This window comes from Sylvia atricapilla, chromosome Z (assembly GCF_009819655.1).
Source record: "Sylvia atricapilla isolate bSylAtr1 chromosome Z, bSylAtr1.pri, whole genome shotgun sequence".
NCBI classification, from domain to species: Eukaryota; Metazoa; Chordata; class Aves; order Passeriformes; family Sylviidae; genus Sylvia; species Sylvia atricapilla.
Genome location: NC_089174.1, coordinates 87,317,706 through 87,342,617, shown reverse-complemented (window position 1 = coordinate 87,342,617; position 24,912 = coordinate 87,317,706). Strand labels below are relative to the sequence as shown.

General features: G+C 43.8%; 1 protein-coding gene across 2 annotated transcripts in view; it reads left to right on the top strand.

Annotated features, from left to right (window-relative positions):
* Positions 1–24,911, top strand: part of DYM (dymeclin) — a 209,873-nt gene extending 184,962 nt beyond the window's left edge. For both annotated transcript variants that reach the window (XM_066339695.1, XM_066339696.1), the window contains one exon: positions 24,055–24,911. In XM_066339695.1, the coding sequence (XP_066195792.1) occupies positions 24,055–24,204 (150 nt within the window). In that variant the 3' untranslated portion in view covers positions 24,205–24,911. The remainder of the gene's footprint in view (positions 1–24,054) is intronic.
* The last annotated feature ends 1 nt before the right edge of the window (position 24,912 follows it).

Below are 24,912 nucleotides of genomic sequence, written 5' to 3'. Positions count from 1 at the left end.
TCATACAGTTACCCATTCCCATAAGTGTTGGCATGGATTTTGACTGTCACACGTGTCAAGATTTGGGTTTCTTTGGTGTGGTGTAAGACCATTCCCTTTGCAGACGAGGTCTCAGTTACAGCTGGGTGTTTTATCTGCTTGAGTGTTGCCAGGCCTAGCAGCAGTGCTGTGCACTGTGGCACTCACAACCTCTCCCTGGCACTCCCAGAGAGAGTTCACTCACACTGTAACCCACACCGTATTTACGTGTTACTCTTAAGGCTGTTTGAAAAGGGGATGTGCTTTCCACCTTTCCCCAGTCGTGTTGCTAGTGTGAAAATTATACAGTATCACATTCTTTAAATTATTTTTGTAGCATTATGGGGGGGGGGAAAAAAAAACCCCACCAAAAACCACCTCTCAAATGATTCCAGGAAACTAAATTTTTCAAATGTGAATGCTTTTGAGAACCCAAACAAGTTAGGTTTGCTTTTACACAGCAGCTGTCAGTCAGTTTTGGGATTAAAACCAGCTTTTTAACTTGAGTTTACTTCAGTGGTTATAAATTCTTTCATGGGGGTGGAGAAAAATAAACAATAATTTTTGGCATTGTTGACTAGAACAAGAAAAAAGCCCAGCTATTTTATTTTGCTTGTCTGCCTGGCACACACTTAAAAACATATTAATGCTTTTCTGACACCTCCCTATTGAGGAGTAATATAAACATCACTGCAGCATCAACATAGGAAAAAAAAGCATTAGCAAACTTTGGAATCTCTGATCTTTAAACTGTTTCTCATGTAATATTAGTTTCTTATTGTAAAGCACCCAAAAATCCCTTTGAACAGAAAATAGTAATCATGCTTTCAGCTTAGACCACTTGTATAAAGCTTTTCTTCAGAGATGAAGAATAAACTGAGAACTTCAGTCTTGTTTTCTTCCTAATCACTGAAGCATTCGTTTCCATGGGGAAAATCCTGCTTCCTCTGGGAAGTTTTGCTGATAGTTCCAACATTCTCAAGGCTGTATCTTTGTGCTTAGGAGATGGTACCAGGCGTGATGCAAGCAGGGCACTGAAATGAATAAAATGTAAACAGACACCAGACAGGCCCCAAGGTGGGGAGTGTGTGGTTCACAGTGACTGCTATTAGGAGGAAAGAGGGACTGTGCTTCATGTTCCCCTGCCCTCTCCCTTATTTCCCTGGCTGCTGCTCTGCAGAAATCACATTGATTGCGTGGCAGCTCAGAAAGTGGAGCTGGTGCCAGGGTCAGCAGCCTGGTGGGGATCTCATGTTCATGAGAGCTTTCTGCCTGTGCTGTGTGTGAACAGAGCAGCAAAACTGGGTCTGTGAGCTCGTGACCTTCAGCCACCTCAGCTGGAGTGGGTTGAGAGGAGCAGCTCAAGGAGCAATGGGATGGAGGCAGAGCTTTGTTAGCAGGTGCACAGTCAGCTTGAAGAAGCTGGGAGTGACTCAGGTTACCCACATCAAATCCATCGGCTTTTGCTTACTCTTGTCTTGAATAGTTTGCATTTTGTCTCCCTTCTTGGTGAATAACTTCTCTTACACAGGTTACAATTCAAATAAGACTGACATCTGAACCCCTCCAATGTACTTTGACTGTTTGTTTTAAGTTTAGGCTAGATATTGGGGAAGAAATTCTTGGCTGTGAGGGGTGGTGAGGTCCTGACACAGGGTGCCCAGAGAAGCTGTGGCTGTGCCTGGATCCCTGGCAGTGTCCAAGGCCACATTGGACATTGGGACTTGGAGCAACCTGGGACAGTGGAAGATGTCCCTGCCCATGGCAGTGGGTTGGAACACGATGAGTTTTAAGATGCCTTGCAACTCAAACCATTCTGCAATTTTATGATAGAGATGCTAATCCTTCAGTGCTGGGCTTGGCTTATGTCAGCCAGCCCGTGGCACTCCATACCAGCAGTGTTATCCTCCACTTCAGTGCCACATCCTGGAGAGAGCAGGAAGAAGATGTTTTCTTGCTGCAGCGTTCCTTGCTTGTTATGCAATTCTGTGCCTGGAGTCATCACAGTATTTGGTGGAAGCATAACAGCAGCCCAAAAAGGATCAAGGATGCCTTGAAGGCGGCAGAGTTGTGACTATCAAAATCCACCAAAGAATAGCAGATCTTTTTTTTTTTTTTTGTGTCTCCTCCAGGTATTCCCACCGCTTTTTTTCATTTGAGGTTTAAAGCATGCATTAATTCACGTGAGTTAAAGTCAGGGAAGGAGCGGCAGGAAAGGGGAGTTTGTTTGGTCTACGTGCAGGTGTTATGTCTGAAACTTGTCTGGTGTTCCTCCAAGGCCATGTACCTTGTTTGCAAACCTGTGCAGATAGAGAACGTAGAGATAGAGAATGTGCAGATAGAGAATGTTTCTTTTGTGCTGTTAGCTTGTATTTGTCACAGCTGTGAGCAGAAAGCACCCAAGATCCCAGGGAAGGAATTCACAGTGAAGCTGTGAGAAAGGACAGGCTCAACCAAGTCTCTGGCATTTTCTTTGGAAGCAAGAAAGAATTTATCCTGGGATTTCTAAAGAGCTAGAACATGCAGTGAAACTGGATTCAGACACATTGAGAACAAGCATAATATTCCTTTAGCTCCCACCTTCCCATTTATTATTTTGTTTTTCAGTGGTGGGATATTGTGCATCCCAGTAAACTCCAAACCCACAGTACTTTCTCCCTGTCACCAAGACATCTGGTTGTGCTGGGGGAGCTAATCAATTGCAGACGTCCTTGCTATTATAAGCCTGCAAGCCACTTGAAAACTTACCCAGGATTTTGGTAATGAAGGGCCTGAAGTTATTATTTGAGCTTTTTCTTTTTTTTTTTTTTTTCCTTTTTAACTTCCCTTCAGGGGTCATCAGACTGGCAGTTTTGGGTTTTGTTGGGGTTTTTTTTTTTTTTTACAAGCTCAAATTTTAGACTTCTGAAAGTTCAATTCTGTGTGTGTGTCAAGCCACTTGAATTTCCTGTAAAAATGTTGGAGTTGTGAATTGATTCGAAACAATATGAAAGTGAACAAATATCCAGGTTAACTCTGTCTGAAAAGTTGGTGTTTAAATAGATCAGAAAATCAGGGCTGATCTTGAGGGTTGAGGCACATTTGTCATTTTGCTGTTAGAGCTGGTATTTACTGTTAACATTCAGCAAGGCTATTAGTCACGTTTATGAAGATAACTTTAAAAACAATAATTTGTAGCTCAAAATGAAGAACAGTTTAGAACTTGAGAGTGACGTTCAGCTCTCGAGGCGACGCACCCTGTAGCTCCAACTGAAAACCCCTCCTTCAGAGCCTCACTGCTGCCAAAATCTAACCAATAACGAATGATTTATCATTCTCTATTTGGCTTTTTCCTGTTGGAAGGGTGGGGACGAGATCCTCAACTCCAGAATACCGAGTCACTCCTAGCGCTTGGCTCTGAAACACATAAACAAACGCGGACTGTTACGAGCCCCATCCCAACGCCCGTGTTTTACACGGCCGTGTGTTCTCAGAGTTCCTAGAGCCTGATGTCAGGCATCTGCTGGGGGCTGTTTTTCTGATTTTGTGTTTTCTGGTTTTCTGATTTGGGGTGTTTTGTGATTTTTTCCGGGGGGTCTCACGTGAAGCAGCCTGGGCTGGAGGTGCAGTCTGGCAGCACCGGCGTTGCGCTGGTGCCGCTCGGCTGGGCGGCGATAAGCAAAGAGACAGTCTGGCTCCTTCCAGGAGCCTCTCGGTCATGTCTGAGCGCTCAGCAGTTCCCAAAGCCTCTGGCTGACTTTCCCCTGCGGACCGTTCATTTATCAGGAAATGGAATTGGTTACAGGATTTCGCGCGCTGCCAAACCTCACTGACGAAATCGGCCCGTTCCTGCTCTCAGAAGTAGGAAGAATGTGTTAACTCTTTGTGCCTGCTGCTTGTTTTTAGTGCTTTTGCTGAGAAAAAAATAGCCAAGTTCCTTCCTACTGGTAAAAGTTTCTGGAAATTGCTGACACACTCTCACCCTTTATGAATATACTACTAATGCAGGATAATTTTGCCTATTACATTTAGCTCTTTGCATCACAGTTACCACTGTCTTTATAAATATTATTTTAGGGCAATTGAATTATGTTAATGGGAGATTTGCCTACTGAATTCAGTGTATTCTTGCTTCAAAAAAAAAATTCTTCTGAATTAGAGGAGTGAAAATTAAGATTTATTAAAAACATAAACAATGCTTTGTTGTTTAAGGGAGGCTTTAAAGCCTAAGTTATACATATAACTTATACATAACTTGTAGGAGCTCAACCAGAATTGAATAGAAATATGTCTTTAATTATGTATATAGGATGACAACAAAAAAACCAAGTGCAGTTCTTTCTGAGTGTGTTCCTGGTTTTGCATATAGTTACAAACCCCGCTGTGTAATGGTAAGGTAAACACCACTCTTTTTAGATGTTATTTGGAGGTCATTGTCTTTCATTATGGATCAAGTTTTCAGCTTTTTAGATGCTATTTGGAGGTCGTTGTCTTTTATTGTGGATCAAGTTTTCAGCAAACTTTAAAAAAACAAATGTCCTTTTAAAAATGCAAATGCACATTTTTTTTTTTTTTTGTGACTTGCCAGGCTCCAGGCTGCTCAGAAGTTTGCAGGGCAGAGCTGGTTGTCAGTCACAGAACCATCTGGGTTGGAATTGCCCTCTCAGACCATCAAGTCCAGCTGTTCCCTCAGCACTGCCAAGGCCACCACTGACCCATCTCCCTAAGTGCCACATCCACACAGGTCTTAAATTCCAAGGATGGGGTCCCCACCACTGCCCTGGGCAGCTGTGCCAGGCTGGTCAACCCTCTCAGTCAAAAATTTCCTAATACTCACCTTAACAATGAGAGAATTCTCAATTGTGCAAGTCGCGCTGAGAAACAAAGACCCATTTTGGTTTTATTAATTTATTTATATTGATAGGAGATACTCCTGGGGGATTTTTCATTTCTTCAGTGGTCAACATCTGTCTGTTAAGACCCCCTGTTTTTGTCCCTAATCAGCTGAGCTCACTCCTTTTGCAATACAGTTTCTGTGTCACACACTGTGTCTGTGTGTTTAGGATGGGATGGATAAATGACCATTTGCAGGTTGTCTGCTGCTGGATCCAGGTCTACAGGTGTCTCTTCCTGTACCACTTGAATCATATCAGTTTGTGCAACTTTGTCTCTTGTAACAAATCGGTCTGTTTGAATGCAATCAATAGTTGTAACCTCCCATGTATGAAATTACAAAGCCCAGAGGTAAAGCACAGCTCACATATGGTAATTATTATGTCTGGAAGTGGTTGCTGCATTAATTGATAGCAGTGCCAAGTAATGCAGCCTCACTTAATTTCATTGCTTCTTATACAAAAGCCTTGTAAACAGAATTTTTTGCAGTCTAATATGGTAGAGTGTTTTTTCTCCTTTTTATTATGAGCAAATCACCGTGGAAGTATTTAGAGCTCTCTTAGCTCATTTAGCTTCGTGGCAATTTGTGATCCTTTGTTCCATCAACAAAAAGTGGCTGGAAAAAGCTCGTCCACAACCTGTGAAAGCACCATGTAAACCTCATCTGCTGCTCTCTGAGATGTGGTTGGTGTTGCAGGATCCTCCTGGGGCTGGTGCCAGTGAGGGACAGTGCTCACGCCCTGATTTTCCCTCATTACTGAGATAACTGAGGCTTGTAAAATTCAGCCGTGTCTCTGTCTGCAGCTCGAGTTAACGTAAAAATATCACAGATTTAGAATTTCTTGCTTTTAAAAATCGTGGTTCAGTAGTATAAATATAATTTTCCGTTTTAAAGTAGTGTGTCATAAATACTCCTAAGGATCTCAGAGTGTTGGTGTTTTCCACTGTGACCCAGGAAAGCAACGATGCCTGAGGGCTGTGCATGTTGAAGATCCCTCCTTCTGTCAGTGACAGGTGACGGTGGTCGAGGCCATCAGAGAGCCAGTAACACTCAAATCTGCTTGCATTATGTGTTGAAAAATGAGTGAGCTTGTCAGGATACCAAAAAGACCTTTACTGTCATCTGGGGAAGCTCCAAATAGTTTAGAACCAAACCAGTGGTTTGGGTTGAAAGAGCTTAAAGCCCATCCAGTGCCACCCCCTGCCATGTGCAAGGACACCTTCCACTATCCCAGGTTGCTCCAAGCCTCATCCAACCTGGCCTTGGACACTTCCAGGGATCCAGGGACAGCCACAGCTGCTCTGGAAAATCTGAGCCAGAGCCTCACCTTTCTTCAATTTTCTTAAATACATACAAGATAAAAGACTGGCTGAAAATGACTATTTCGGAGTAACAGGTAGTAAAACTGAATGATATAAATGCAAATATAATGTAGGGAAGATTTACATGTAGGGTTCTCCGAAGCACCAGCAAGGGTTTCACTCGCATCAGGGTTATGGTGACAGCTGTAGTTTTAAAATCAAATATATTTTCTGTTTGTATTCTCTCCTTTACGTCTTTCTTGTAGTTAGGTTACAGTACTCTAGGAAAGATGCATCCTGTTCCTACAGAAGGCTTGGTTATCTTACTGAAATCCGAGGAAGCACGTTTCATTCCAGGATGAAGGAATGCATCAGAGATGGGTATTGCACAAGAATCCAAGGTAGCTTGGGAGGGTGGTGCTTGGGTGAGTGACTGGAGCACAGTGATTCTGCAGTTCAGGAATGAGGTGCGTTGGCCAAGATGAGGATGAAGGGTGGGCTAGCACAGGACACTCCTATTCCCAAGCTGCTCTCTGCATGGATACTAATATTTACATGGAGGCTTAATGTCTGTCCCCTCCACCCCTGAAGATTATTCCAGTTACCTTCTGGAAGCTGTGTTCTGGATTCGGTCACTTCATTCCCAAGCCATTGCTTTCTTTGCAAAGCTCAACAATTGCACTGGAATGAAATCACCTTATCCTGGAATTGCCATAGCTGCTTCCAAAGAGCTGTTCCATAATACTGTAATGCAGGTCAGTTTCCTGCAGAAGGCTGGCAATGTTTTGGCTGCCCCAAACCAGTTTTAAAATAAACATTTAAACCAAAATGTGCAGACAACAAGGTCCTACCGACCCAGCCAGGACTACCATGGACTAAGTAACAATCAAATTCTATAAATGGAAATGTAATAACATTAATACAGTAATATCTGCTGTGATTCTGAATTCTTCAAACCAGTAAAAATGGAAAAGGGAAAATACACCGGGTTGATCAGCAGTGGGAGAGTTTGCTGTTTCTCTCCCGTGGTTGTCTTCACCTTGCCATCACTTGAGTTCCCTTCTCTGCTCTGCAGAGCTGTAACTGCAGTCACAGCCCTGTGCCCAGCTGAAAAATGCCTCAGCCTCGGCTGTGGCACTCTGTGGGTTGTAATTAACTAGATCCCATTAAGGCAACAGATGAAAATTCATGCAGTTACATGCAAAAGCCTTAGGAGATGAGATAGCGTCTTGTAACAAGAGGTGTTAAAGGAGGTTTTGTTTCTTTTTTTTTTTTGCTCAAGACAAGGGTGAAAGTTTTAAACTAAAAGAAGGTAGATTCAGAGGAAGGTATAAGAAAGAAGCTTTTTTGCAATGAGAGTGGTAAAATACTGGTACATGTTGCCCAGAGAGGTGAAGGATGCTCCATCCCTGAAAGTGTCCAAGGCCAGGTTGGACAGGGCTTGGAGCAGCCTGGGATAGCAGAAGGTGTCTCTGCCCATGGCAGGGAGTGGAACTGGATGAGCTTTGAAGGTTCCTCCCACACCACGTTCTGGTGTTCTACGACTCCATGAAATAATTATGTAATTCTTAATGCTACCTGTAGAGAGCAGAAAAATATCTCTGGAAAGGACACAGAAGGGAAGTCCATTGCAAAGATCTCCTTCCTCAGAATCAGAAGAATCTGGTTGTCCTCTGCTGCTGGCACAGTCAGGGTGAGAGAGCCTTTCAGCATCTTCATCCCACATCCACTGGAAGGTGCACCAGCTGGTTCTCAGCCGTGAGGACACTGGGGCTGGGATGAGCAATGAAGTGAAGGAGTGAATTGCTGGAGGAGAATAATGTAACTGGTGTCATTTTCTAGCTGTCACCAGTGGTGAGGAATGTATACCATCCTGTTGCTGTCCACATGGCAGAGCATCTTTGCACGAGGCAGTAAATGGTGAGGGGCTGATGTTAGGTGCTCTGTGAGCTTTGTGGAGGGGAAGGGGCTGGAGATGGGATAAAAACTCCAGTCACTAAAGGGAGCATGGATTGCCAAAACAGATCAGTTAAATATTTCTTTATGCACAGCTGAAGTCTGGCCTTTCATTGCAATGTGAGATAGTCAGAGAGGGTAGCAATAAGCTCTGATTTTTCTGTGTGAGCTCTTGAGACACTGCATTGCCTGTCTGTGCATCCATTTTAACTTGGGTGTGCAATTTAAAAATAAAGAAATAATACCAAAATTTAAGTTTTCAGTGGCACTTAGAAAGATAGGATAATTTGAGCTAGAAGAAGACTGTTTGGACTAGATATTAGGGAGGAATTATTGACTGTGAGAGTGGTGAGGGCCTGACATGAGGTTTCCCAGAGCAGCTGTGGCTGCCTCTGGATCCCTGGCAGTGTCCCAGGCCAGGTTGGACAGGGCTTGGAGCCACCTGGGACAGTGGAAGGTGTCCCATGGCAGGGGGTGGAATGGGATGAACTTAAAGCCCCTTCAAATCCAAACCATTCTATGATTTTCTGATTCTCTTACTTTATAGGAAGGAAAGTCACAAGTGAGAGGCTTTGAGCAGAAGAATTTAAACTTTACAGAACTTTATAGTAAGGAAGGGCACAAGTGAGAGACTTTGAACCTGTAAAGTTTAAATTCTTCTGCTAAAACACGAAACAGTCTGTCTTTGTGTATCTGGCGTTTGACAGCAGATACGTTAGATTGACTGATTTCATTGGTTTAAGGAAGCTGCTACAAGAAAGGGACACCAAGCACAGGGCAGAAAGCAAGCTGAGGAGAAACAGGAGGATGGGAAAGCAGTGTGAGAGTTTCCAAGTCGCTCCCCATGGCAACAGAGCTCTGACCTGGGTAAACAACTCTCTGCACGTGTACGTTTTTCAAAGCTGCTTCTATTCTGCTAACTGCTGGCCTGCCACATCATTTGAACTCCGTTAACCTTCAAAGATGATCCCATTTTTTTCTGAAGGAGAACACGGAGGAGCTTCCCTGCCCAAAGCTGCAGAGCTCTGGCTTTGCAGGAGATTGGCAGCAGCCCCACAGTCATGAGCAGCCCAAAACTCCCTGTCCAACACATCTTACAGGAGGGCTCCCAGCCAGAGCCCGGCCCCTGCTCACTTCAGAGCTGTACAATTGCTCAAGCTAAATAACATTCCCCAAGTTCTCCCTCCCTAGAAAGCCTCCCTATACTTTCACTGCGTTTTTTGCTGTGACTAAATCTGCTTCACATGTGTTGTGCAGCCTCCCCTCACTCCATTGCATATGTTGTGAGTCCAGTGAAAGGTCTGCTGCCAAAGGCACTGCATTTGCATGACGTGTTGTTTCCAAATATCTTGCAACTTTGGTCAAAATGAAGTAAAATTACACTGAAATGCCCTGACCCCTTTTTTCCCCCGTGCTCAGTTGAAAGCTATTTCCAACCCATGTGTTCCTTTTCTACTGCAAACTTTCATTGTAGGCAGAGTACCTAAAAAGTATGAATAGTTGTATTTTAAATGAATTTGTTAATTTCTTTGACCAATGAAGTCCCACATTATCCCCTCTCCATAAATAAAAAAGTATTAACCATTTTTTAAATAAAATGTAAATTAATGTGTCTGAGGCCAACAACTTCATCTCAAAAGGTGCAAAATTAAATGAGTTATGACAACTAAATGCAAGATAAAGGAAAAATCGTGTAACTTCTAATTATACTGATCCAATTGCTCTTCTGCTTTTAAGGTTTAGCTGTCTTTTCTGAATTAGTCTTTTGAATTAAGTTTGCATAACATGTGGCAGATTGAGAGAAACAGTCCTCAGAAAATTTTTGCCCTGGATGACAGATGAACTAGATAATGGAGTATAATCTCTTCCATTTTCATGATTTTGACACATTTTCACTTCTGTGTGTATGTTTAAATCAAGGAATGAAAATAAGTTTGAGTACAGAATATAAATCCCAGACAAAATTACAGCTTTCATTGCAGTGTTGGGTTAAATGTAAACAGCAGGAATGTTACAGATATCTTCTAATTAAATGCATAAATCAGAGGAATGTCTTGAATGTTTACAGCAACTGCACCAAGAAGTGAGAATTAGGAAGAGATGTACTTTGTCAGCTGATGGCTGTGTCCGCTGCATTCCCATACAGTTTAATTTTGTCACAACCTTTGGTACAAGTTGCAAAGCATCTCTCCGGTTGATTTACAGCCTGTTTGTTCCTGCTGAGGATGATTAGAGATGGAAACAGCTTTTTCCTGACCAAGCAGGGGTTTTCTCGTGTTTCTCATCATCACTGCTGAGGACTCTGGTGTTAGGATTTGGGGAGCAGCTGTTTTAAGACCTTTTTTGTAGCTGTAGATGTTCTGGAGTATCAGATGATGGTATTGAATCATAAATCCATGTGGATTTAGTCTGGGTTTATGATCAGGTTGTATGCTAAGCCCACAATCTGTTGAGCTCACAAACAAAGACTGATTTTACTTGGCTGTGTCCTCCTGTTGACTCTTGTGCCTTAACAAACCCTACTATGCTCCATTCTGCCCAGGTTTTCTCCTTTCTCTATAAGTTGGAATTCCCTTTAGACCTTCAAGTCCAACCATTCCCCAGCACTGCCAAGGCCACCACTGCCCCATGTCCCCCCAAGTGCCACATCCACGTGGCTTTTAAACTCCTCCAGGGATCCAGGGGCAGCCACAGCTGCTCTGGGCAACCTGTGCCAGGGCCTCACCACCCTCACAGCCAAAAATTTCTTCCTAATATCCCATTTAACCCTGCCCTCTGGCAGTTTAAAACCATTGTTCTGATGTTTAAACTTTGGGGAGAGCAACCTGTGGCTTACAAGCTGGGGCTCGAGGACAGACAGTGTAGGAGTGGGATGAGAATTTCCCATCTTGATGATGCTGTAGCAGCATCAAGGAAATCCAGGAAAAAGATTTTCCTTTCCTTCGCTGCAGCATGTGAGCTATCAAAAACCACAGCCAAGATTGTTTTTGTAGATGGGAAAGCAGAGGCTGGATGGTTCTGGACAGTTCACTGAGGGAAGGTCCCTCAAGTCTATGGGAGACTGGCAACTCCAAAACATAAAAGAAGATTTTATGTCTGTGGAGAAAAGAGCACAAGCCTTAAACTTATGTGTTGATGTGAGACCCACGAGGTCCAAGTGGGGCCTCTAGTTCTGAGCACAGAATAAAGCTGCAAAACTTATATTTGAGTTCCTGATGCTTATCTGCCCCACCAGGACTTGCCAAGCTCCATCCTCCTGAGCTAAGACCAGCAAAACCTGATTGTTGTCACCAGGGTAAACAATGCAGGCCTGAATGGACAGGGAGGAAGGGGACAGATATGGTCAATAACAAAAGAGAATAATAGCATTTATGAAAGAATTCCCCAGCCTGAGGTGGGGAGTTCTCTAGAAGTCTTGGATTCATGTCCTAAAGGCAGTCTTTACCAGAATAAGTCTTAATAAGTGAAGTGTCAGTGAAGGCAAACAAATCTGGAAATGCTGCATCTAAAACATGGTGAAACAGAAAACACAAGTAATTTGCATTCAGTATTGAAGCAGCGACGCACTTGGGGCCCTTTTTCAGATTGAGGTGATTGTTTGGATTAGGAAAAAAATGCAGTTTCACTATAGGAGAGTGCTCTTCTTTAACTGGTGGCTGTGGGATGATACCAAGCATACAGATCCCTCTTGGTTGCAGTCAGTCAAGGAGATTGCTCAGTTGGCCAGGTTCAAGATTTGTAAAGATGTCTTAATACTTTGAAGGAATCCTTGTCCTTTCTCCTTTCTGTACTCTGTTTGCCTCCATCATTGATAAAGGCATGTTTTCAACACCTAATTTGAACTTGTTATCACAATCTTCATTAATATACCGGAATATAGAATAAAAATACAGTACAGAATGAGAAACCTAAAAATTAGTTTCAGAAAAGGCGTTCTGGTTATTTATAAAGGTCAACTTAACACCACCCCTCTCCCCTGGTTTTGGTTTGTCTTCGCAGGACTCCTAGCATTAGGGCAATTTTTAAAAATAAAGCTGTAAAGTCCACATTCACAAAATAACTGTGTAAATGTACACATTGGCACCAGCTCCTTGGCTGGCAGTCCTGGCAGAGATAAGGCTGCAGTCTGGCACTACGTCCTATGGCTGGAAAGGTTTTACTGTCACTTGACATTTCACTCCTCAAGACAAATAAATGGGATTTCCTGCATGCAGCGGGGCAGCACTGCTCCTCTCACAACACAATCTGTCTTTTTGCAGAGGCTTGAAATACTTCAGAAGGGAGTATGTCCACTGGGGTGTACATTTTCCAGTTGGGGAGATTAGGGGAGCCAAAGGTCTGCCGACTCAATGGGGTGTTAGTCAGCACGTCCTGAGCTTCAGGCAGATAAGGGTCTACTTCCTAGGCTGCCCTGATCTGAGAGTTAACAGCTGGTGACAGCGAGTCTGTCTCTGTTCTTAAGTCATTGTTATAATTTTTTGTAATATTTACAGGCCTGGCTCTCTCAGATTAAGAAGTACAAAATCAAAAGGAGGTCTTCCTCCGCGGGCACTGGGGGTGGAGGAGGATGTTTGGGCTTGGCGTGGAGCCCCACCACGGGGAGGGAGGGACCGGGGCAGGATGTCGGCCTCAGCTCCGTGGCTGCTGTGAAGGAAAACTCAAACCTCGTCTAGCGACCTTCCAGGAGCCCTCCACGCCAGGAAATGCCAGCCCCCAGGATGCAAAAATGCCATAAATGCCAGCCCCCGGGATGCAAATCGAAGGTGTTAAGCTCATCTGGGAGAAGGGACCTTGTCTCGCTGGTTGATGCATGAAGCCAAGGCTTAGGCAGTGCATCAACCCTTGCACAGTGGTAACGGAGAGGAGAGTGGTCCCAGTTGTCCAAAGGAATGTTCTTTTTGGCTTGGTGGGATGTTTTGGAGGCAGCGTTGAACCAGTATGTAGTGAAAGCATGTCTGGGACCTCATCACTGGAAAAGTATGCAGACTGAATCACTGTGCTCTTCTCCTGCCACCTTTTGTGTTGGGGGAATATGTTCTACGCAAATAAAAGAGAAAATGAAACAACTGTGACGTGGTAGTAACTCTAGATTTGGGGTGAAAGAAACAGGCAGATGAAAACAGCATTTTGACCTCTCAGTCATTTGTGGTTCTGCTGGGTTATCCCAAGACTCTGTTAGAGCAGAGGAAGGTTATATAGTAGTTTGTAAAAGGAAAAAACCCTAAAACTGTGAAATTAGTGGGGTTTATGCTGTCATTGTGCTTCAGTCCCTTCCCAGCTCAGATGCTGAAGAGCAGAGAGGTGAGTGCTGCAAAGTCCATGGATGGGTCACAGTCTCCATGAGCAAACAGTGTGGGACCAAGTCAGATGACAGAATCTCCAGCTCCTTCTCCAGGGTGGAGGAAGAAAAATCTAACTCTAGGCATGACAATTCCTGTGGGGGTTAAAAAAAAAAAAAAAAAAAAAAATGTGAGAAAAGTAATATTTATATATTACTGGGTCAGGTTATATTGTCCATACAAGGTTCCTGAGGTGCATCCCTCTGGCATTGAGGCAGAGTTCCAGAGTGATCACGGTTCCAGTGCTTAACCCAAACATGAAAGTCTGGGTCATGTCCTTAAAGTTCAGGAGTTTCTTTCGTTGCCACACGTGTGTCCATCACCTTCTACAGTTGGGTCTTTGGTGGGAGCAGAAGTCGGGCAGCAGGGAAAAGTTTATCTGGGGTTTGTTTCAGGACGGTGGGATGGTGTTTAGCCTAGGTGGGGCAGCCATCCGTGATGTTATCTGGAGCACAAAGCATTTCCATGATAAACAACATTCCTCGTATTTTAGACTGGTCTGCTATCAAAGTCAAAACAACTGCTCTGGCTTAAACAGTAGCACTCACTGCTTGAAATGTAAAATGGATTATTGGCTGTAAGATTTGTCTAGAGCAGATTCTCCATGTCTTTCAATGTATTGCTACACATATTAGTGTACATTTATTTTTAAGCAGGGTTCTTTTCTCCAAAGCTTCCATATTTTGTGCCCTTCTTAGGGCCTTTTAAATCTTTTCCGGTGAGATTTTCCTTATTGTTAAAAAAAGTTTAATAAATTGTATCAATTAGAGTAGAAGTGTGTAACTTGTTTCTCAGAAAATAATTAGCAGATGATTGTCTCTGACATAAGAAGTGGAGTATTGTTGGGAATTTATAGTATTTGGCTTTATTTTTTTTTGTTTTGTTTTGTTTTTAAAAAAGGCGAATGAAGAGAATATAGATTGCAATTTTTATCCAGAAGTTGAAGCAGACTTGGTCCAGATACAGAACTTAATTCTTCTCTACTGTCTTCACTTAAAATATCTCCAAGAGGAGACTTTTCCCTTTCTCACCCCTGTCTCACCCTCCTTTGAGTTCTTCCACATTGTTGCAAATAATCAAATTGCCTGGGAATAACTATTTTGATCTTTGGCAAGTCCAGAACCATAAAAAGCCTTTTTTGTTTCATATAGGGGTTTCCCCACTGACCAGGTGATACTGGAGCTCTGAGAGCACCATGAGCTTTTTCTGGGGGGAGCAAACATGTCAGGATCTCACAGATCACACAACCACAAAATCATTTGGGTTGGAAAAATCCTCTAAGACCATCACATCCAATTATTCCCCCAGCACTGCCAAAACCACCGCTGATCCATGTCCCCAGGAGCCACATCCACACAGCTTTTAAACCTCTACAGGGATGGTTATCTTCTTCAGATCTGGTTGACTGCAGAAGTGATCTTCCCCTGCCTTCTCTTGCTTCTTAGACTTTATAAATACATTTTCTGTCTTCTGCAGAGTGATCCAAACAGCTTTTGCCCCATTGGAGACCTTCAAAGAGTTGCTCCTTATCAGATGTTCTCAACTGATTTATTGCTTCCAGTTTCTTAAACTTTACCTTTTGCACACTTGAAAAGTGGCAGAATTCATAGATTCATAGAATCACTGAATGTTTTCAACTGGAAGGGACCTTAAAGCTCCACCTGTTCCAAATCCCCTGCCATGGTTGCTCAAATCTCACTCACAAAATTCTGGAAAGAAAAAAATTCAGCCTTGAATCAGCTTTGTTTGGCAAGCAAATGGTATTTTGGAGTTTGGAAAGTCTACATAAGGTGCAGGGTTTAACTCTGAAACTTTGGAAATTTATGTATTTCTAAGCTCTTCTTTGAGGGTACTGCTGCAGCATCATGGTCTTGACTGTGGGCTGAGGTATCCAAAACCTAGTTCTAATCTTGTAACCTTTTATTAGCAAGTCTATAAGTCTTCTATATAAATGTGTTGGTGAATGAGTGATTTCTCAACTCACTTCAACAAAAATGAGTGATTTCTCAAGTCACTTCAACAAAAATGAGTGATTTCTCAAGTCACTTCAACAAAAATGGTTGCTGAAAACATACTGTTTTTCATGATTGTGTAAAGCCTTGCACCTTAATCTAGAGAAGGATGGCTTGCAAGCTGAACCACAGGAAGGGCTTAAACTCACTTGCCTCTTCCTTACCAGTGGTAAAAATAGGGGCTACTCTTATGAAATGTGCATTTTCTGCAAATCCCATGGTAGGAAATGTCCACTTCATATCCATAAAAGTTTCGTGAGTTAATAGACTCATCTCCATTTGTGCTTTAATGCCGCCGAGAAATGGGTTCAGGGATTATTCTGTTTTTCAGATTTTAATTCCCTAAATTCAAAAGCGCACAAAGGATTTTACTTATTTATCTGAGTGGTCAGTGTATGAACATAACAAGTGTTTGAACGAGGTCAGGACCAGAACTGTTTCTGTCATTTGGGTCAGTAGCTTTGTTCATTCCGTGTGTTTAACTCTCTTCTTGGTTAGGTTTTTTTCAGTGTAAAAAAATGTCCTTTGTTTGAATTGTTGTCATTTTGAGGTTGTTCATGGTTAAGCCCTGAAGTGGATAAAAGTTGCATTTCTTGTTGATGGTACCTCATTTACACATCTTGCCTTCATTCTCATGCTTCAAGTGTAATTACATACATCAATCTTTTTTTTTTTTTTTTTTTTTTTTAGTAATGCCAAAATGTATTGTATTTTCTGCAGTGTTCCAAATGTCCTTGTAGTACTCCTGTTGTTTTCTGGTGGTCTGACAAGAAGTCTGGCTCCTGGCTGTTGAGCAGTCCTCTTGGAAATGTTCTGGAAAGATCTGTGTCCATCTAAACACCATGGCATAGAGAACAATGCTGACAGGGCAAGCAAATTCTAATTAGATCAGTAAATCCTTGAACTGTGTAAATGTATAGTGCATAAAAAATGTGTAGAGACTAATGATACTGAACAGTGTGCGATACGTAGCTTTGGTTCAGTCTTTCATCTTGGTAATCTCTTCCTCCCATTCCAAAATTTTTCCAGGTAGACACAGGATCTCTGAAGCTGAGCAGACATCCCCTTTTTTCTCAAACTATGGGATTAAGGGATTTTCACAGAATCCTAGAATAGTTTAGGTTGGAAGGAAGCTTAAAGCTCACCACATTCCAATCCCCTGCCATGGGCAGGGACACATTCCACTATCCCAGGTTATTCCAAACCCTGTCCAGCCTGGCCTGGGACACTGCCAGGGATCCAGGGGCAGCCACAGCTGCTCTGGGCACCCTGTGCCAGGGCCTCCCCACCCTCACAGCCACCAATTCCTTCCCCAGATCCCAGCTGGCCCTGCCCTCTGGCCCTGGGAAGCCATTCCCTGTGTCCTGTCCCCTTTCCAAAGTCTCTCTGCAGCTCTCCTGGAGTCTTCTCCTGTGCAGGTGAACACCTCTAGCTCTCCCAGCCTGTCTTTATAGCTGCTGACCAGAGGTCCAGTTTATTTTCTGTACTGTCTAGAAGTAGCCCAGAGTCCAGGTGTTTCTGATGTGGACCAAACAGATGCTGAAATGGGTATTGGCCTTGTCCTAAAGTCAGATATATACATTTATACAGTGCTTTTGGAATCTGTACTGATTAACAGCCTGGTACTGAGACAAAAATGGCACAATTTGGGGCTATTGACATGTATCAGCAATATTCCTTTCCTGGAAGGAAAAGAAACAAGTGTATGTGTGTTTGCATCTCTGAATTTCTAGGAGTTTAAAGCTCTCATTATTTGTCATTCTATCCCAGACAGAAAAGCTTCTTATGGCACCCTGCAAAGCTTTGTGCCCTGGCAGGTTTGCCACAAATATTTAACTCATTTAAATCATTGTGTTTTTACCAATAATTATCTAGGCAGAGTTGTTTGATTGATTTTTCCAAAAATGACCTGGCTTCTCAGTATGCTATAAAAGAATTAGTAATTGCTGAACTCTGACCAGAGGCACGTCTGCTCCTCTGGCAGTGGTTCACATCTGACACTGAAAATTCACTGCTGAGCATTTATTTTCCTGCAGCTGTGGTTGTACCGAAGCTTTACTCAAAGTGATCTGAAAACAGAAATCACATATCAATGAAACTTGCTGAAGCAGTTCTCTCTCTGTAGATGAGCTCCCCAACCCTTCTGGACCTGGAAGATTGTGACCCATTAGAATGTGGGTTACCTGTCTTACTGAATTTTACTCCCTGGGAACAGTGCTGTTATCTACTACAGCTTGTGGAGTTGCTTAAACTTCCACAGTTTTATTATTATAAACAATACTGTATTTAATATATATCTATTAAATAATATGTAATATACTTATTATGTTTAGCTTGTGCACAGATGGTTTTGAACCTCTTATTAGCCTGGGTTTTCTATTTCTTTTTCAACCTCCCTGCCATGCTCTGAGCCCCCGTTTTCTTCACTGTCTTTCTGTTTGCACCTATTCCTGAGGCAGATCTCTGAGCAAGATGTGTGGCTCACACTTAGTCTAGCACATTTCCTGTTTGCTTCCTTCATCTCACCACCATCATCCTCTGTACTGTGAGCCCGAGGAGAAGAAAAAGATGGTATCAGGCAGGTGTGGTGTAGCCCATACAGATACTTCACTAAAGCCACACAGACTTTCTGTCTGAAATCAAAGAGAAACACTGCAGACATGAACAGAACCCCAGAAAGATGAAACGGCCCTACCGCCCCGCAAGAATTAAGTAATTGCAAAAATTCAATCTGTCAGTCCCTCAGAGCAAGCACCGAGACATTTTCTTCCACAAATTGTGGTCTGTTAAGGAATTCTAGTCCTTATATTTAAATAAAACCCAAATATATCAATGTTTCCATATGTACCTCTGTATCCATACCATGAGTGTACCAGGCGTGATTGCTGAGTTACTTTCAAGATCCTTGGCCACTAATTTGACTTAGATTGGTATATTTTGGGGACCAGATTTCCAAGGGGCATTGAGGACTGGGCTGACAAGTCCAGGTGCCATTCCTCTGCCCAAAATCCTCATAGATTTCATATGTTTGGTGCAAGGCAGGTTTTAGGGGCAATCCTCGCTGGGGTAAACATTCATTATACACCCTGTAACAGAGGCTTGGTGCAGTGCTGAACCTGAGCCCTCTTTTTTTTCCCCTTGCCATTTGATGTATTTTGCTAATGAGGTCCAATCCTACAGATGCTCTGCAGGCCATACTGCTATATTTAGCTGAAACAATATGAAACACATAATTTGCCATCAAGTCGTTAGGTTACCAAACAGGATTCATGGTAAGCCTTTCAAACACAGAGAAATCCCATTTTCAGAAAGACTTTGAAGCTTTGGATTGATGTAAAGTTCACATGAATTTGACTCTCAAATGTGTTCAGACTCCTTTGAAAACAGCACCTCTCTGCTCAAAGAGTCACCTGCTTTTGAAAACACTGACTCGTGCTTGATTGCTGTTTCAGAAACCAGAGTTTCTAACCAGAACTCGAGGAAAAGAGGGTTCTCCCGTGGTTTTTTTTTTTTTATTAATCCACCTCTTTAATTTCTTTATTTCCCACACGTATCTTTGATGAATACTGCTTTTCATCCAGCAGAACATCTAGATCAGGGAAGAAGCAAAGGCATTGCTCTTAAAGCAGCTCCACCTGCCCTTGCCTGCATTATCTGAGTGGAGATCGTCCACTCACACAGCACTGTAGCCTGAGAGCAGCTCTGAGGGTTCATTTAGAGGGAAGGGGATGTTTTATTTAATGTATGGCTCAAGCCTTGTGGCTCCTTGCCTGGAGCAGGGCCAGGTGTGGCTCGCTGGCCGTGATCTTCCCTTCCTCAGTGTTAACTGAAAAAAGAAAAAAACTGAACGAAACCAAACCAAAAAAAACCAAAACAAAACTAAACTTTAAAAAAAAAAAAAAAAAAAAGCCACCAAAAAAAAAAAAATTAAATCAAACTCCCCACTGCTGTTGAACTTCTGTGGTGGGGGAGTTAATGCAGCTCAGTTCTGTGTCTGCTCATCGGACTTCCCGTGGTTTTTCATCGAATCATGTGATTGACAATGCAGACAGTCTGCAGAGTTCTCGGTCTGTCTCGTTCGTACCCTCGTCCCAACCACTAAATCTGACTTCTGCTTTGTCTGGCAGAAGAAAACAAGATAGGGTGATGTGGTGGGGTGATTCACCGGAGCTGATAAGTGGTGTCTGTATTTAAGCTGTGCCGTTCAAACCGTAACGTTACCTCTGTCTCTCGCGTTTTCAAGGACTTTCTCAGGCTGGTTTATTTTAAGGTATCTGGGGTTGTCTGTCCCTCTAAGGGCTGGAAAGAAATGCAAATAACGGCTCCAACGGGCCTGTTTATATCGAGGAGTTTGGTAATTTAAATAGTGAACGTTGTTGTATATTGGGTCAAGAAAGGGTTTGGGTTGGGAGAGATCTTAAAGCTCATCTCATTCTGCCATGGGCAGGGACACCTTCCACTGTCCCAGGCTGCTCCCAGCCCTGTCCAGGGACACTGCCAGGGATCCAGGGGCAGCCACAGCTGCTCTGGGCACCCTGTGCCAGGGCCTCCCCACCCTCACAGCCACCAATTCCTTCCCCAGATCCCAGCTGGCGCTGCCCTCTGGCCCTGGGAAGCCATTCCCTGTGTCCTGTCCCTGCAGGCCTTGTCCCCAGCCCCTCTGCAGCTCTCCTGGAGCCCCTTGAGGCCCTGGCAGGGGCTGGGAGCTCTCCCTGGAGCTTCTCTTGTGCAGCTGAAGAGCCCCAGGTGTCCCAGGCTGGCTCCAGAGCAGAGGGGCTCCATCTTTCAACACCATCCACCCAAACAAACAGGTCAATGAAGGGGAAAAAAGGGATGATTCTTCCCATGCCAAGGCTTTTCCTCCATCATTAATATTGCCATTAAAGGTGCCTTAGCACAGTCTCTTTCTAAGTGTTAAATTGAAGTGTCACCAGCTCGAGTGCCAGTGTCTTCCCAGGAGCAAGTCGGACACAACTGCAGCAAGGCAGAAGGAAATGGATTTGTTCGCTGCAGGTTTGATGTGCCACTTTGGGAATTTTGTTAACCATGGTAAAGCCCTCATCGGTGCTGGCTGGATTATTGCTGAGTGCCCTGTGACCCATGTGGCCTGGCTGCTTTACAGTCATCTCCTGTGTGTCTGCAGCACACAGCCAGCACCCAGGGCTCCTGATCACTCATTTGAAGCAGGACGTGCAGGAGAGAAATGGCACAAATATGAATTTAAACCTTCCTTGGACTGTCACCGGAAAAATCTTATTGAGCTTTTTGAAAACCTTAAATATTTTTGGCGCTGATCAAGCTTTTTACATGGTGTTTAAATCCTGCTGTTACAAATAGTTATAAAGTCACTCTCATAAAGAGTAAACTTGTGATTTTGTTTGTTAGCAAATTCTGTTTTCAGTGAACACCCTGTTAGTGGAACAGTGTTTTTTATCTCAGCAGTGGATGGCTGCCATGGTTCATCCTGCAAGTTACATCATAGAATCATTGAGGTTGGAAAAGCCCTCTAAGATCACGGAGTTCAAACATTAACTCAGCAGCACTGTGCTCACTGCTAAACCATATTCCCAAGTGCCACATCCACACCCCAAAGATGCTGGTGCAGTTCTCTCCGTGCTGGGCCTCTAAGATTTCTCATTTTAAATGAATGAGAAAATGTGGCCCGCACACAGCCGTGGGTCACTGCAGTCATCTAAAGAATGTTGGTTTGAATTGTTGGCCTGGAAATTCTAGTTTTTTATGTCTCATCAGCAACCACTGGACTATCCTGAGTCTGCTCTTCAGGTGGACCATCAAAAATCCATCACTGCTGCTGTTATCTACATTATTTTGTATGGACTCAATCAAAACTGTGTATTTGTAGTGGCAGTGTGTATTACTGCTCTCCTTAAAAATCTCATTCTCCTTGTCTGCATTTCCAAGACACCCCCACAGGCTGTTCAAAGCACATGTTGAGTGTCAGAGTCCAGGCTGACTGCAGTGAGCCTTTAATCTGAAATTGATTATTAAATTGCTGCAGTGCGATCACAATAAATGGCAGCATCGATCAGCCTGGAGAGGGGCTGAATAATAAAATCAATGCATGGCTTATTGCCTGAAAATGTGAATGCTACCTGAGCCTTCTTATGCTGCCCTTCCAGCTGAGAGATAATGGGGTAGTAAGACATGAGCATCTCAGATGCAGCTGTTGGAATTTCTGATGTGATTTTGCCTGCTGCTTTAAGGCTGAAGATGTTTGTTAAGCTGCACGAGGGCCTGAGAATGGTCCCAGGCTACTGCCACAAAATGTTTGCAAAGTATCTACATCTGTGACCTGACGGTGAAAAAAAAAAATAATATATGTCTGTGTTTAATTCAACTCAAACTAGCATCTTTAATCACTTTCCATGCCAGAAGGGCTGCTGTGGGCTGCATCCTTGGTGTGCAGCCACCCCTGGGGTGAAGAGTGGCAGCTGTGTAAGGCTTTCCTCTTGCTGGAAGTGTTGCCGTGGTGTAATTCAATTCATTCTGCTGATGCAGTGCTGAACAGAACCTGCTCCTGTCTACACTGACCACAAGCCAGGAAGTTTTGGAAGGAAGTGGGGATGATTACACTGAGGATAAGCAGAGTAGAATGTCAGAGTTGTTTTTTTTTTTTTAAAAAATGAAAATATACATGAGGGCTTGGTTGAGGGGGTTGCAGAGAGGGAAGACAGGGACAGCTTGAGAACTTGGAGCCGAGTTGGGAAGAGATAGAGAATGTCAGTGAAAAGGAGGATCACACAAGGCTGGTGAGAAAAGAAAGGTTGGGTGAGTACAAAAGAGAAGAGTGTGCTGAAGAGAGAGGATAAGGATGCAGTGGAAGGGATCTGGCATGGCAGTGGGCTGGGAAATTGGAAGTGAGAGCTGGGGGTGAATATGGGTGTAATGTACCTAAAAGCAGAAAAACCAAAGTGATGCAGAAGATTAAACAGGCTGCTCAAAACAGACTTGGAGAAGAGAGGTTATAGAAAGGTGGCAGAAAGTGGTTGAAATGCACAAAATGGCTGTTGGAGAGCTCTCTACCACAAACGGCGTGTCTGACACAGGAAATTAAACCTGCTGATGTACCTTTCAGATTCTGGGCTTTGAACTCAACAGGAATTAGATGCAGAAGAGCCTTTAACAACCTTGCCTTTTAGCTGCCTCAGTTCCTTGAGCAGAGATAATGCAGAATCTTTTAGGTTGGAAAAGGCCTCCAGGATCTTGGAGTCCAGCTGTTCTCCCAGCACTGTCTCCAGGTGCCACTTCCATGTTTTCTACAACTTTTCTACAAGTTTCCATGTTTTCTGACTCCAAGAATACAAATAACAGGGGGACACAGAAGGTAAATACCTAACCCTGAAAACCAAGTGTCCGGGAAATGCCCCCTCAGAGGAGACTAATCCAGCCAGAATTCTTGTAACCTTAAGGCAAGGAAACAGGACACTGAGCTCAAGAAATAGGATAGGGAATCCCTTCATTATTAATGGGCAAAGAGGCTCCTTAGCCATCGCTGTGCTTGTTCTGATCATGTCACACGGTGGAGTTTATTCTTAGTCTTAGCCACAGCCTTATAAATAATAAAATGGGTCATGTTTTATCTTACCCCAGTGATCATTGTAATGCGGCTTTTGCCTGAGACTCTGCCAAGCTCAGACACAGGCAGCATTTAGGGGTGGATAAAGTGAAGAGCACAGTGCAAAAGTAGACTCAGCTCTTCCCAAATTATGCACTTATCCGGAGCGAACCTGGTGGGTTTGCAGTGTGCACTGCTTTGGGAAAGGAAAAAAAGGAAAAATGGGAACTTGAGGTTGCAGATTTTCTGTCTCTTTTCTCTGTGGTGACTGGGGACAGCACTCAGGGAGCAGCTGGAGCTGTGCCAGGAAGGTTTAGGCTGGATCTCAGGGAAAGGCTCTTCCCCCAGAGGGTGCTGGGCTCCCCAGGGAATGGGCACGGCCCCAGAGCTCCAGGAGAGCTGGGACAGCACTGCCAGGGATGCCAGGGTGGGATTGTTGGGGGATCTGTGCAGGAACAGGAGATGGACTGGATGATCCTGGTGGGTCCCTTCCAGCTTGGGATATTCTGTGATCCTGTGATACCACAAACTGTGTTTACTCTTTGAGCCTTTTCAGAGGATTCTCCTGCTAAGGAGCCAACTACAATTAATCGCAAAATGTTTTTTAAGGAAAAATGTAATAAATAGGTCTGTACATGCACGAGCAAGAAGGCTTTTGAGGAGCTGCTAAAAATGAGTTTTCCTTAAAACATTCATGTATTGTAAAGGTTTCACATGTGTGCTCTGTTAACAGGCAAATGTATTGTGACCAGCAGTAAAAGCCTCAAATACAACATGCTAATGTAGCATTTGATTCGAAGAAGAAATTATAAATGATCTCTTTATCCTATAAATATTTTCCTTGAGTTCTAATGGTTTAGTTCCTTCCATTATGTTATTTTTTTTTCACCAAACCTCTTTCCTCAGTGTTTATGTGGGCCGTGTGTACGCAAGCAGACATGCAAACCTTCCCTCACTTGACTCTGTCTTCTTGCTGCAGAAGTTCCCCGAGCTGAAGTTCAAGTACGTGGAGGAGGAGCAGCCCGAGGAGTTCTTCATCCCCTACGTGTGGTCCCTGGTGTACAACTCTGCCGTGGCCCTGTACTGGAACCCCCGTGACATCCAGCTCTTCACCATGGACTCGGGCTGAGGGACACCTGGCCAGGTGTCAGCCCCGCTGCGACAGACCTGATCCTCTGCTCCCCTTCCAACCTGACCCCTCCAATGATCCCTGCCAGTGTCCAGCCCAGCCCCACGCTGGGACAGACTGCTGTGGGGCACTGACGGCTTGTAGGCAACCTTGTGTTTATAGTCCATAACCTAGAGCTTGTCTGATGAAAATGAGGCCTTACACATGGGGTGTGATGTTACTACCGACCGCAAACCTGAGGGTCCTAACTTAACGGGCTACATGAGATTGCAGGCTTTGGTTCGGAAGCAGAGTTTGTATTTTTGGCTCTTTCAAGCGGGCAGCTTCCTTGGGTCAAGCTTTTCATGGTCTCTTGGATGCTGCCGCGGGTTGCTCGTTACCCAATCCCGTGTTTTCACTCACAGCCCTTCGTTTCCGTGGCACTGTCAAGGCTGCAGCCCTTAAATTGCTGTCTACGCTGTCATCCGAGGGAACTAAGCAAGCAGCATCTCTAATCAGGTTAGCTCCGAGGCAGATTCAAAACACTCGATTTAGATGTTTGTGGGAGGATTTTCAATAGCAAGTCTTTTGTTGTTGTTGTTGTTTGACTGGCAAATACTCTCCAGAGGGCAAGAGACACCTGCTTTTGGAGTCAGGTCCCTTACAGACTTGTTTTTCTGTGCTCCTGTGCAAAATTGTTCCTGGAAATTGAACGTGTAAGGAAAAGGG